A 15,466-nucleotide genomic window follows, 5' to 3' on the forward strand; every position below is an offset into this window, starting at 1 on the left:
AAGTACACAATCACACAACAGAGACCCAAAAAAAGGCAACTATAGTACTGTGTTAAATGTTGAACTACTTAAAAATTAAAGGGAAGTGGCATTTTTCTTCTGCATAGTAAAGTTTCAAAGCTGTATTAGGTCAGTATTCAGTTGTATACTTGTGACAGAACAACCATACCGTTGTTGTTCAGACTTACAAACATTTCAGAGTTATGAACACCCTCTATTCCCAAGGTATTCATAACTCTGAGGTTCTACTGTAGAAGTTTTAAAGAGACATGAAGGCTTAGAATATCAAAGTTGGAAGGGACCTTAAGAGATCATCTAGTCCAACCCCCTGCTCAAAGCAGGACCAATCCCCAAATGGCCCCCTTAAGGATTGAACTCACACCCCTGGGTTTAGCAGGCCAATGCTCAAACCACTGAGCTATCCTTCCCCCAGCGTGACTGTAACTGACATATTGGATGCAACGACTCTATACAAAACTAGTGAAACAAACAATGCAACTTCTGAAAGGGAGAAGGGGAAATCTGGTTGTTACACACAGCAGGGATGTGTTTAATCAGAAAACATACGGCAAAGACAGGAAACAAAATCACTAGCAGCTATCAGAAAAACAAAAGAGTCATGTCAGTTCCATGGACAAAGAATGATGGAAAAGCCTCTTATCTAGCACATAAGAACCAGGAAAACACATGTACAAAGCAGATATATTGTCTTTCCCTGAGCTGGGAAATTATATACCTACACCTGCAGCTGACTGTAGAAAAAGACAGGAAGTTAGAGATTAAGGAGCAGCCATCTGTCAAAGCTTTGGTAGAAAGGGTGGCTAGCTAGCGGTGCTAAATGGCATTGCATATCCTAGAGGGCCTATACTTAGGGACCAGGAAGGGGCTTCGCTATGGCCAGCCCAACCTGTGAATCACTTATGCCCTGCCCAAAAGCACACAGAAGTCAAAGCCAGCCGGTGCTGGAGGAAGCTATACGTTGCTAGCCTGCTGCTCCACTGAGCATCCAGCAGACATTGTCCCTTCATATCACCTGAGTGCTGGCCCTGCATTCCCCAAACCCTTTGTACGCCCCTGTCCTTCCAGAGTCATAATTTGGCCCTACAGGCAATTTAGCAATAGTCTCAGGTGTGACTGCATTCATCATAATTTAAAAAGATATCACAGGCTAAATTCTGCTCACTGTTACCCTCTGATGATCTGCTGATTTCAGTGGGACTGCAGGAACACTACACAGGCTAGAATTTGGCCCAGTGTAGTCAATCAATCTGATTGGGCCCTTCCTCTCATTAAAAAAAAAAAAGTATGTAGTCAATGGGGCAGGTTGTGGTATTTACATCGGTGTAACTAAGCAATGCCGTTGATTTCCTCAAGGTTCCTCCATAGTTACAATGGCATATCCAAGATCAAAATCTAGTCTTATGGCCTAGCCCATGCTACCAATTTGCTACAGTAAGTTTTGATAAAAACAACAAAGACTCCTGTGGCACCTTATAGACTAATAGATGTATTGGAGCATGAGCTTTCGTGGGTGAATACCCACTTCATCAGATGCAATTTTTGATGTATCTGTGGGACGGGAAGGGAGCTAAAGAGGCCAGAAGACTCCTTTAAACTAAAGTGAGATTCTGCTACTCTTTAAAACACTTTTAATAAAAATATTCAGGAACATAGGACTTGCCCGCCCAGATCAGCCTCCAGGTCCAGCTAGTCCAGAATCCTGTCTCTGATTGTGGCCAGCACCACATGTATTGGTGTAAGGCACTTTCTTCCCCCCCCCCTCTGTCCTGCACCGATGGCAGGTGTGGGATAATCTGCCTGCTCACATAGTTCCCATCCTGATCGCTGATACTGAGATATTGGCTTAAACTCTGAAGCAGGAGATTTAATACCCTTCCAAAAATGTTATTTATCTTAATAATGCTGGATATTCTTGTTATCCATATGCCTAATCCCTTTCTAAATCATACTAAATTCTTGGTCTTAATTTCCCATGGCTGAGTCCTAATTATGTGTTACGAGAAAAAGTATTCCCTTCTTAATCAGTTCTGAAATTGCTTCTTTTTAATTTAGTGGAACATATTCTTGTGTTATGAGACAGAGTGTTTGTTGAATCTTCTGTAACTAACAGTTCAAGATACAGTATGAACTATCAGCAGAAGTTATTTAACTGCCTTCCCATAACTGTTGTTTGTATTGTGGTTATTTTTTTTAATATGAAATGTTTCTTGGAATGTGAGTCATAGAAGATACATAGGTTTTTGTCTGTTAGGTAAGAAGAGAGATCAGATTAAAAATTCATTGAAAGAAAATAGAAGTATGGACCTAATTTTTAGAACAGCCTCACCCCCAGCTTCCATTGGTGCATCCAAACTCTCACTTTGGAGCACTAAATAGGTTGTAAAAGAGGATGAAGGGCTTGTTCATTCCAGCAACCGAACTGCATGGACAACCTTTAACTGTGCATTTCCTGTTTTTTCAGACGTTTAAGTTTTGCTCACCTCAAAGTTCTGCTGGGGATGACAGGCCACCAAGCAACTTCAACTCTGTGTTACTGTATATTTTTGCCATTGAATTTCCTAGTTTTTTTAATAGGAAAAGCTCTAGTTTTGGTAGGAACTAGTAGTAATTTAGGCAGCTGAACATATCATGTCTCTCAATTTGCATACCGAGCACACACATAAGCTGGACCCCATCAGCCCGGCTTTGGCACACCTTCCTCGCCACACCTCTGACCCATTCAATGTGTGCAACCCTTCAACCTGGCCCCCTCCCCAATACTGTACCCAGCACCCCCCCCCCCCGCTGCCAGGAGGGATCACATCTCCCTGAAGTCCTCCCTCCCTGGTATACAAATGTTTCTATTGCCATTACTTCCCCCACCATATAACCTAACTGACAGACAGAGCCTAGAGCAAAGGACAACCATGTTACAACAGAAGAGTGCTCCTGGTCGTGTTTTAGAATGGTTGGAGGGTGTAGTTTGTGGCACAGCCAGTGAGAGAAATCACAGACAGGGTTTTTGTTCCAAAATCCTAACAGTTTTATATTTGAAAGAAAGATCTCTAACCTCTGTCCAGTAGACGTTCCCCATCTCTGAAAACCAGTGTAGTGTCAGAGCTTGTAATGTTTCTGTGTCATACAATAAACATTTTTGGTCAGCCATTAACCTTCCACTTTCCCAATTAATTTTTTTTCCAACAGTTATTTATAAATTTCATGTTGTCACTGTAGCAAATTATTCAGCCAAATCAAACTCTCTCAGCACCTGGACACAGTCCAATGTAGTCCAAATCTGCTCTCAAACATTGTATGAAGCGCATACCAGGAATAAGGCCCAGATGATTTCCTCCCAAGTGAATCATCACAATGTCCAGTATACCATAACCTCTTAAGGCACAATTTGGATGCTACCAACCAGGCAAAACAATGATGGCCAATGCAGCCGACTTCTTTTCAACCAGTCAGCCTGTAGGCAACAATTCCCATGTCATGGTGTACTCCGTGCTCTCCCACAAACTTCTACAACCTTATGGTCCAGAAGTTGTCCAGAATCCACACAGTGGCAACCCCGACAGCACCCATATTTCTTTTCCCTCAGGGTCAAGGACCTTTGCTATCAGTTCCAAATCTCCATGCTGCCTTTCCTTGGAAAGACCACGTTAATCTGCTCCCAGATCAAGTACTAGCCAAAATACAGATCTTCTCAAACAACCAATCAAAGGCCTGCTTATCACCCGTCCTCATTTCCTACTCCCTCCATCACTGCAACCCTATCCTTGGCCCCCATTCCCACCCTCCTACACACAAAGCTCACTGTCTCCAACTCCTCTTCACCCAGTAGAACAAAAATGTTGGTTAGACCGGTTGGTAACAATTCTGCTGTGTTCACAGTAAACCTCCTCATAAATTAAACACACATTATAACAGAGACAACCTGCAGCAAGAAACATGAGCTATTAAATTGTTATTGCTCAGGCGCACAAAGGTTTGAACTAGAAATTTCAGAGGTTGTGTTTCACCGGGGCAATGGTGTCGGTATATTTCCACTAACTGCCCAGATTAGCATAAAGGGCCTGCATAGAAACCCTCACACTTATTTTCTTTTTTGGTGCATATGGACTGTAATAATTCCACACTATATATCTATGCAAACAAAGAACATGTTCTTAAATACTGTTCTCAGGCTGGATCCCTCAAAGATTTAGTGGGTGCCATGCACTTGCTTTGGTAAAACTCAACAGATTAAGACCATTTTGACCACATTGATTCAACAGTGATCATTAGCTCTTCACAAAAAAAACAAGCAAACAAAAAAAAAACACCTAAAACCTTTTTGGAAAATGGCTGTTTGGGAGAAAAGGAGGGGGCTTGTATCTCTGCAACACCTAGCTCAAATGATCCCAGATTTGGATCACCAACCCTATCCTGCACCCTGCTGAGGCACACCATATTTTAAAGGAACATGACTAAGCATGTCAATGTTAGAGGACTTTAAAAGGTCAACCTTTAAACAGAAGTTGTGACACTTCAACTAATGTGGCACTACCGTGCCAGTATAATACATATACCATTCCTGTTGAACTTGTGGCTGTCATAAAGGTGCTCTCTCAAATATAGACACAGAGCAAGGATATGGGGCAAAATAGCTGTATTAAACTATCACCTCCCATTCAGTCTTTCCCACTGCGAGTGCCACTGCTAGTAGAGGAAAAACACGACAATACCGCTACTGCTGCTGGTAACAGTACACACTCTGCAGTTGCTACTAAACATCCACGCCTCAGAAATGGTTTGCAATAGATAGTAACATTGTCCATTGTTGGGTCTCAGTTAATGAGAAGTTCTGCTTGTTTCACTTCTAAGGAGACTGTGACAACCCCATAAGAATTTGGTGCTATCTGCCATCTTCAATCAAAGTACTGGCAAGCTGCATTTCAAAACAAAGTGGAGACATTTCTCAATCTTATGGCACAATGTACACACGAGTCCTGAACAGTCTCTAGACTGAAAAACAAAATCAGACAATTTCAGGGATAATTCTATAGCCACACTAAACATTAGACGATAAAAAATTATAATCACCCAACACACAGAGATACTATATCATGCCAAATACAAATGTGCTAATCTACTGTAGCTACCAGTGATGTCCCCTGCTGTGTCAGATGGGCAGCACTGCAGCCAAAAGCTCCAGGCTGTATCCTTTGTGTCTCCCAGGCAGTACACAGCAGGCAGCAGCTATCCTTGGAGAGGTGCAGCGTGCTACCTACTCTGATCTGCTAGTCGCTGAAGAGAAGGACTGGGCTATGGCCTTGCTCTTATTGCCCTTTCAACATCCAGTACACATGGTTGCTGCTGCAACAGAGCCCCTTCCCTCTCCCCAGTTCCTGATTCTTGTTGCAAAGTGGGGTGGAGGGAGGGGAGAATGCTTGTGCCTGCAATCGGTCCCACATTGTCAAGCATTTTTCTGTTTTGTTTGATTTCATTTCATTCTTTCAACCTCATCAGTTAGGCGCCAGTTCAGAGACTCTGTCCTATTCAGTTCAACACTTAAGCATGTGTTTACAGTGAAGCAAGCTGTTCTGAACAGGAATGCACTTAAGTACACGCTTGAGTGCTTCCCTCACTCCATTTCTAGTTTTTGTGCTATTCAAGGCAAACATTTTGAAACTTAGCCCCATGTCCTTTGTTCTGAGGTACCATGCAGGAAAAAAAAAGAGTATACAGCATACATAATTAATCTGAATATTTGTTATTTTCCCATTATATGTTGTGGAATGTATTTGCAAAGTGTGCAAAGACCACACCTGAGAGTGAAATGAGACCAGTGTTACTTCAGATGAGCAACACTGGTAATCAGAAGAGTGAAAACAAATGTCAACAACCTGGCAATATTAAAGCAAGCGTTTGGTTTAATCCTGCTCTCAGATACCGTACGCTGTCAAGCACTGCTGTAGAATCAGTTACGGTCCCTGAATATGCAGGCCATGTATCTGATTCTACAAGACATGTGGAGACGCACATGCACATATATGCAATTTCATCAACACCACAAGTGAAATGAATATATAGACTGAAAATGCTAGACTGAAAATGCAAAACAGGAGGCGAGAGGTTTTTAAGGTAAGTTTTGTTTGATAGGTTCTTTAATTATTTTGCCCTGCAGAAAACAATATTGACAATGCATTAGTAAATTTTGTTAGCATTCAGCAGATTTTGACACAAAGAGGAATGCTCTAGTTGGAGGCACTAAATTAAAGATGTTCCGAGTCTACAGATGGAGATTTTTAAATAATAGAAGCTGTTTGTTCTCATGCTCTCACCCATCTTTTATGGCAAATATCAGTCCTGCAACTTCCATGAAAACTTTTTAATCTATTCATTATTCAACAGGGAAGCAAACTGATCCAGCAAAGAAATGTTTAACACAAAAATCAGTATGGCTGGATACTATGTAACATTAGAAAAACTGTGTATTATACCTATTTATGATTGTATGGTCATGTGACATTTATGACTGTATGGGATAAGAGAGCTAGCTGATAACATACGGCACTTATTACACACACGCGCACACACACACACACTTCATCATTGGAAATTGTAATTCTGCTACAGAATTACACTGAGTATCAAATTGAATTTTTGGAGACAAATTTTCAAATATGCCATCTGAATTGTGCACACAAAATCTGCACATTCAAAATACGTGACTGTACACAAACAGGTATTTGTTATGATTGTAGCTGGGGTGCACATATGCATGTATTATAGGATCAGTTTGGTGCCAAGTCTGTTCCCAGCTTGTTTATGGAACTTTTTCTTTAAAATGAGTGAGATAAAAGCTGTACGGAGAGGCTGCTGTATGGGTATAACTAAGGGCAGAATCTGACATGTTGGATTTAGACGAAAGGATGGACAGCCCACTTACTTCACAAAGGAACTACAATAAAGCTCCTCTTGTTTCATAACCGAAACCTACACTATATCATACATGATGATGATCCAACATTAGCAGGAATGGTGCTCAACTAGCAAAGTCTACTAAATCCAAAAGCCATCAAGAGCTGTGACAATACAACTGTACAACAGAGGAGATTTTGCTAGCTAAAGTCTATCTTTTCCACTTTATACATTTTGAGTAGAAGCTTTAAAAAAATCTGTTTAAAACTCAGTCAACTTTGCTGTAAAAGTAACATATCTGCGCTCCTGATAGAACTTTGGTGACAGTAGCACTGAAATTACTGTTAGAATCTGTTCTCGCTTCTCCTGATATGGTTTGTATCCCTGTTCAGACAGATGGTCTCATTTTTACAGTATCATAGAGCTTTGGACTATATGAGGCAATTAGTGTAATCAAGGTAATTCTCAAACGTATTAATATTAGTGAAGTGAAATAATTTCTTTTCATAACACTGAAGAGAAATTTGAATTCAAAAGAGTAGCACTGGGTCCCATGGGGTTAAATTCTGCCCCATGTGTAACCCATGCAATCCTGTGGATTACACTGGGGTTGCATAGGGTATAATCAGGACAGAATATATCCAAATAGATTTACTTCTGCAATTCCAAACAGCCTTTATATTTCTCATAATGTCTCTTAGATGTGCATCTTGAATCCATGCATAATATATAGATTATTGAAAGAGCATCTCGGACTAATGTTATGTGGTGAAGAAAAGTCTTGCCTTTCAAATAAATGACATGCTTTAACAGGAGTTTTTGTGGCACCTTAGAGACTAACGAATTTATTTGCGCATAAGCTTTCGTGGGCTACAGGCCACTTCTTTGGATGCATAGTAGCCCACGAAAGCTTAAGCTCAAATAAATTTGTTAGTCTCTATGGTGCCAAAAGTACTCTTGTTCTTTTTGCAGTTACAGACTAACACGGCTGCTACTCTGAAACCTGTCATCATGCTTTAACAGGCAGTTCTTATTGATTCTGAAACCTGCAGAAAAACTGACTATACACTGTTAAAGGCTAGCTATACTCACCGGTGTCAGAAAAAATGATAAAATAATACTTTGGGATTTGTTACACTGTGGTGATGCCTACTCACCAAATTATATTTCATGCGCAAAACAAACCCACATTTCATCTCCTACTACGTCAAGTATTTTTAGTAATCAAAGCAGCAGCACCAGTATTTAATCAATGGACTATGAATCTTGTCTTAACAAAATATTGAAGATTAAAGACCTTATTCTACGCCCAATTTTCACACAAAACTCCTATTAAAGTTAATGAGACTTCTACTTGATGGATGAATGAGGATAGGGTATAGCTTTTTTTATTATTAAATAAAAAATGTATATGGCTTTTGGTTTTGCAGTGTATTTATTAATAGGTGATACTCCTAGTATTAAGTCCTGAATGTACTAGCATGTACTTACTACCGGAACACCATAAAGTAAAGGGATTCCATAGTTAAGGTTGCTTTGAAAGTTTCATTATGGCCTTATGGAGAACCCATCTAAAAATTAACTAAGTGATTTGTTGGAAATATTTTATGTAATATTTTTAAAGTTTAATAGTTTTCACAAGAGTTCATACAAAATTACTCTTGTACTAATTTTGCTGCAGCATCATAATTTTTCAGCCCGTTTCTTCAGCACAGAATACACTTTAAACACACAAACTGGCACTTGTATAGCTTTGAGTACATACAAGCATAAAATATGTTTTAAAAACTCAGTGGCTTTACAAAGAGTAGTAATGTACCATGTTTGTTATTAAACAAATCCCACAAATGAAGCTGGCAGATAAAGATGCAAGAGGAGGATTTATCAGTGCTGCCCAGACTCCCTTAATTGAGCAATTGGTAATTTCTGCTGCTATCTACCTGCTACCTTGAAAGAACTAAAGAGTCAACTGTTTAGAGAAGACAGCAGCAGTTCCTTTAATAGTATGCTAACATTTTCTATAGCTTGGGAGAGCACAGACTGCAGCACAGGACAGGAGAATGATCTTGCTGCACATTAAACAGGAAAAGGTGTGTGGCCCCTTTGAGGGCTAGAAAGTCAGTGACTTGCTGCGGCAACTTCAGCCCAGGTCAGGGTGCAGAAACTGACACCTCTTCCCACCAAGTGACCAGAAGAGGGGAGGTCCACACTAGGGCAGGAAAAGCCCTCTTTTACCAGGACCAAGTGGAGCAGCACCCATCCTCCCACCCCTGAGATGAGTTAAATACCAGGGTTTGTCATAATGTGCTCTGTGAATTATGCTAGTTGGTCCTCTCCATGGGCTGGGAAGGACTTTTTTCCTCGTTGGGCCAAGGTGACATGGGGACTTTTTTCCTTCCCACAGCAGGTTGGAGGCTTAGTTGGGGTGAACATGAAATGGGGCGGGGACAGGCTGTGATGTTGCACCTCATTATGTAGGCATGGGGAGGATGCCAAGTGCAGGTACTTCATAGGAAAGGAATACAACAATTAGATGAAATGGATTGGTAAAGGATTTAGAGGAAGTATTCTTTAAAAGAGTAGAAATAGGAGGAGGTTGGGGCTCCTATGAGTGGTAAGGGAGGGAGCCAAACCCCTCACACCTTCCATAGCCTCCCCTTAGCCCTCATTTGGGGGAGTGTTGTAGGGTCCCAGCAGCAGGTTGGCTGGGGACCAGGATGGGTAAAGGGGGGGGTATGTGTATATTATACCATCAGGTATATGTAAATGACTATGGCATACCTGCACTGGACACTTTTATCTGCCAGGTACTCCCAGACATTTAGGAATAAAGCTGCGGATTAATTAAAGCACATCCAGTGCTTTCTTCCGGCATAACCGGACAAAGAGTAAGAGCAGGCCTACAGGCAATCGAGCTCTTCAACCTCAAAAAGTGACATTTCAGCCAGGAGCAAGGGAAAATTGTCCCCATCACCATCATTAAACAGTGCAAGTAAAGTTTAGTTTTCTAATAATCATATTCTAATAATCTAATGATCATTCCCCTCTATTCGACATTGGTGAGGCCTCATCTGGAGTACTGTGTCCAGTTTTGGGCCCCACACTACAAGAAGAATATGGAAAAATTGGAAAGACTCCAGCAACAAAAATGATTAGGGGGCCAGAGCACATGACTTATGAGGAGAGGTTGAGGGATTGTTTAGTCTGCAGAAGAGAAGAATGAGGGGGAACATGATAGCTGCTTTCAATTACCTGAAAGAGGGTTCCAACGAGGATGGATCTAGACTGTTCTCAGTGGTACCAGATGACAGAACAAGGAGTAATGGTCTCAAGTTGCAGTGGGGAAGGTTTTGGTTGGATATTAGGAAAATCTTTTTCACTGGGAGGGTGGTGAAGCACTGGAATGGGTGGTGGAATCTTCTTCCTTAGAGGTTTTTAAAGTCAGGCTTGACGAAGCCCTGGCTGGGATGATTTAGTTGGGAATTGGTCCTGCTTTGAGCAGGGGGTTGGACTAGATGACCTCCCGAGGTCCCTTCCAACCCTGATATTCTATGATTCTATAATCACACTGTATCTGAAACTTAAACTAAGTTTTTTGGTAAGCACTTGCATCATCATCTTTCTTCTTGTAAATTCCATAATGGTGGTTTTCCATATACTGAATACTAGTACCCAACACCTAGACATTCTAAGGGAATAGTTATACTTTCTTTTCACAAAGATGTGCCTACCTGTTGTACAGAAGAATATCTGGCTTCCAAATCTGATCATCAGGAAAACGAACATTCTTCACTCCGGGATACTCGGACATGTTCCATTGTAAATAGTAATCTGTCCAATACTGACACAAAGAAATGTGTTAGGGTCACTTTTTTCCACTCACTGCCTCTCTCTAGGGATTATCTAGCCCTAACCAAAAAAAGTTTATTTTTATTTTTAAGGTATTATTTAGCTTCAGACAATGAAATATTTAGAACGAATGACTTTAGCCACCTTGACAATAACACTGCAAAGCACAAAAATTCCATTTTTAGTTCACAGTGATTGCATACAGCAGCCTACAAAAGCAGGTTCAATATGCTTGTATTTTATTGTTCATGCTGTCTTGAGCACAAAATTGGAACAGAACAGATTTTTTTAAAATACTAATACGAATTCCAATTACATTTTGCTTCTGAGACATAACTTTGATAGTTCCTTTTGTTAAAAATGATTGGATTATGTAACCATTCAGAGGCATTTTCGGAATAGCAGCCAAGAGTCTCTATTGATAAGGGTTACACTACTGAATTTCCAGCCTCTGAAGGGAACAGTGCAAATCTACTACAGGAGAGAACATCTGCAATCAAAGAGTTTCAGTCCATGTTTTTCACTCTCAAAAAAAGAATGTTAAATGCTGTGGTTTTGAAAACTATGGGCCCTATCCTGAGAGGTGCTGAACACAACTCCCATAGATAGCTGCTCAGCCCCAGTGCAAGCAACAATGGTCAAGACATGGCCGTTAGTTAATCTTGTATTGCTAGCAGGTCTGGATCTGTCACTCTTTAAGCAATGAATGTAAAATGTATTAATGTCAGGAATCTCATCTCCCACCATCAACTGTATCCCACTTTGACTGCAATATATTTTAGTAACTATTTTTTAGAGAATGAGTCAAAATTTGATAAAATAACTGGCCAGAAACATCACACAAATCGTTCCAGAGATTTGCAAATGTTCAATTCACTTTGTTTTTAAAAATTGAATGTGCACGGCTGCTGTCCTGGTTTTGTGTCATGAGGAAGTTTGTTCTCACAATATTGGGCCCAAACACATCACATGGAAACATCCAGACCAAAATTCAGATAAATTCCAATAAATGGGTCAGGGTTTCAAGACCCACTACTGTTCGCCATAAACAATACAATCCCTTTGACCACTAAGCTGCGAGCACACAATTTGAGGTAACCAGCAGCCATGATATTTGGGGCAGAGGGGGAGTAAACAGCTTAAAATCAGATTTAAACTGTGGTTTTCCATAAACATGCATCTTACTGTTGAAACCGCTCTCTGTTACCTCCTGCACAGCATGAATAAGTGTGGCAGACTCAAACCCACAATGTGTTTAGCTCATGCTTGACTATTATTTTAAGAATATCTGAGCACCAGCTGGTCAACAACTTTGAGAGGGAAAAGCTCAGCTCTTGCTTCAGACCACATCAGTCTTGAATTGTGTGGTGACAGCTCTTGGGGATACTACAATTTATATTTTTACATACATCAAATTTTGAGACTACATCTATGATACCAACATGCTTAGCCAACAAAAGGCTGCACCATGTTGCACCACACTGCCAGCACAAAGAAGCCCTAAAGCTGGCCTAGCCAGCCACCAGCAGATCACCACAATGTAGACAGCACAGAAAACAAGGGACATGATGAGCGGCTTCCCTGTTATCTAGCATTTTTTAGTTGCTATAACAGTCCCTTTTGAAAAATCCTCTTTGCAGCCATTGTAATTTAGAGAAGTCCTTGCGCTCCTCTAATTTACAATGAGACTAGTCTGGCATACAGACAGCCTAAAATTGGGGGGAGCAGAAAGGTGGCTTCAAGTTGGGCTGAATGCTTCTCAGCTGTAGACAAGGATCTAGAATGTACATCTGGCTCTTTCCTTGGTTTTTAAATGAGTATGTTCACTATGGAGCATTTCTAGCGTAAGGACTTCTCATATACTTAGCTCATCATGATAAACCCCAAAAGGTCTAGCACCAGCTAGAAGTATTGACTTCTCTTCTGCCCACTCTTGTACAATTGTCTTCTCCAGCTGCTGAAAAGCTATATTTGAAAGGGTTTCAGGCTTTAGCCTGTCATATACTTTTGTGGCCAGAATTATGACCTGTGTCACAGTAACCTCAAAGACTTCTTCAATATTATCCAGTACAGAAGACCTTTTAGGCTTAGCAGGTCCTTGTAGCTCTAAGTCACCTAAGCACATGCTTAGAGGTATGGCTGAATTGGTGCCTCAGCAGAAGTTCTTTTCCTGATTACCAGGATTACCTGATTAATATCAAAGCTATCATTACAAGAAGGCCTGCAATGGCTTATTCGTGACCTGTTCCCAAGAGCACTTCTGCCAAGCCACATGAAATTGCATACATTGAGAGCTTTACAGGTTGATTAAATCAAAATAGGGCATGCAAGTGGCTTTTGAAGTGTTTTATTTTCTTGACACTAAGCTTGCCCTTTACCCCATAGCAACTGGCATTTTTGTCAAGAAGCAGAGGCAGTACACATATATGCAATGGGCAAGGGTGATTATAGTATGATACATACGCATACCATGAATTTTTGAAGTGCATCTTTCTCTCACAGCAGTTCCATCGCACAAAGAGCTTCTACATTTTTGGGTAAGATTTAACATTGTGTTCACTGAACATGTGGACAATTTCCTTTTTAGCTCATTTTGACATTTTGCTTTAACTTGATTTGATTTCTCTCATAATTTCAATGACATTTTACATACCCTTTCATTATGCTGTGCATCGCCTGTTCCCCTGCATTAACTTCCACCCAAACTAGCCATCAGCTATCCTCCATATAATACTTCAGTACTTGCATGGCTGCTCCAAAGCCAAATGGCAGGCTTTTAAACATAAACTTTCCAAACAGGGCATTTAATGCACACAATATGAAATTTTTATCATTTAGTGGCACTTGTCAAAAATCTTTGATAGGCATTTAGAACAGAAAAAGATTTAGCTTGGGCATTCTGGAAACAATGTTATCTATCATTTTCATGGGGTAGCATTCAAATCCAATTGCTTTGTTTAAATCTTTAGGGGGCAGATAAATCCAAATTCTACTTTAGTTTACCACCCTCATCAGTCTGTTGTCCCAATCAGAGTCGTATTACATACATTCAAGTTTTATTTTATTTTTTTAAACATTTTGCCTTAACAAAATTGTGTTATTAGAGTATCACAGTTTCAAAGTTATTTGTTTTGCTGCATGCTATACATGTAACACCACGTTCTGAACACTTTTGCCTTTTCTATAGTTGTTGCTATAGAGTTTGCTGAAATATGTGCTTTTCACCTTTTGTCTAATTTGTTTACAACACTGTCAGCCTGACGAATGATCCGAGCAGTATATTATTTAGTCCGTTAGCTCTACTGATGTCAGTTGCTTGAAGCAGACTTAAATCTGGCTATATAAGTACCTTTGGTGGTTCCCCCTGGCCCTGCTTATTCCACTAACAATTATTTTTAATCAAACAGTCTAAATTGCTCAAGTTCCATATTTTCTATAAGCTGAACAATTATTGCCTGTCTTCCAATTTCTGCTAAAGAACCTTACCTATGCCAGTTTTTAGAACAACTGCATTATGCCTGAAACCTTTTAATTATTTTGTCATTTTTAACTTGTCAACTTCTGGATCCCTATGAAAATAAATATGATTTTTTTGTCCCTCCCTTTCTTGCAGTGTGTAGCAATGTTGAGTCTCTCCCTGCAGCTGGATTTTTGATTGAGTCTACTAGCATGGAAAAATATTTAACATGTGTAAGCAGAGTCTGAATGAGCTCTCCCCTGACATCTAGTGGCGAGCTGTGGAAAAGGACTTCAGGAGCCGATCTCGTTTGCATGGACACACCCACCTTGCCCAGGTGCTCAGCAAGATGGTATTGCTTGCCCGAAGGATCACTTATGGCTGGTGTTGGATCCCCAGTCTCCTTGTTATTGGGGCAGGAGTAATAAAGCATTGTTATCCTTGTTGTGTGAACCAAGGGCAGCAGAACTATACCAGGCATACCCCGATGGAGGGAATCACCCTCAACTGAATGGCAGTTGCTAGGCAGGGGACATGGGTTCCTAAGCCCAATGAGTTGAGAAAGGGTGTGGCTAGGTATTTGTCTCTGGTGGTGTGGGTTCTCTTTAAGGGACCTAGATACTATTAGACCCTTCCTCTCTCCTCAAGTAATAAAAGAGCTAATTGAGAATCTTGTTGCAACCTGCAGAGCTGAAATCATTGATATTGAGTCTAAGCATTAGACCTACTTTGAGGCAGTGTCTCTATTGCAAGACACTGCCCAGTGTGCACCAGCAGTGAGACTCCCCTAGCAGCTGAAATCAGTGAGAGCTGTTTTAAGTGGTGGGCCCTGAAGACATCTTAATGAGTGGCCAGCCAGGTGGCTGGTGGAAAGATGTGGAAAGCAGCCAACAGGGCGACTGACAGATAGGGCCAGAGCAGAACCCCATAGAGAGGCACGGCCATTGGCCAGCAGGCTGACGAGCAAGTGCCCAAGCAGCAGAGCATGTAAGGCACCTCCTTACCACCCCACAGTGGGAGGTGAACTCAGGGGCTGCAGGCCAATGACTGCAACTGTGAGTGGGGTGCAGAGAAGGGACAGACGTTAAAAGGACTTTTGGGTTGCTGGACTTAAGAACCTGAGGGGAAAAGAACACTGCCTAACTTACTTGGGGGTGAGTCTTTTGCTCATGGTTTATGTTTATGAACCCTAGTTGTGCTGTTTTCCCAAATTAATGCTGAGTTACTTCCCTCCTTTTAATAGAAGTTTTTGCT

General features: G+C 40.9%; 1 protein-coding gene across 4 annotated transcripts in view; it reads right to left on the minus strand.

Annotated features, from left to right (window-relative positions):
* Window positions 1–15,466, minus strand: part of CHRNA7 (cholinergic receptor nicotinic alpha 7 subunit) — a 98,354-nt gene that overhangs the window by 26,618 nt on the left and 56,270 nt on the right. For 2 of the 4 annotated variants that reach the window (XM_050967977.1, XM_050967978.1), the window contains 2 exons: window positions 14,541–14,615; window positions 10,638–10,747 (listed from right to left, as the gene is read on the minus strand). In XM_050967977.1, coding sequence (XP_050823934.1) covers window positions 10,638–10,747; window positions 14,541–14,615 — 185 coding nt within the window. The remainder of the gene's footprint in view (window positions 1–10,637; window positions 10,748–14,540; window positions 14,616–15,466) is intronic. The other 2 variants (XM_050967979.1, XM_050967980.1) reach the window with 1 other exon arrangement.

Source organism: Gopherus flavomarginatus, chromosome 9 (genome assembly GCF_025201925.1).
Source record: "Gopherus flavomarginatus isolate rGopFla2 chromosome 9, rGopFla2.mat.asm, whole genome shotgun sequence".
In the NCBI taxonomy this organism is placed as follows: domain Eukaryota; kingdom Metazoa; phylum Chordata; order Testudines; family Testudinidae; genus Gopherus; species Gopherus flavomarginatus.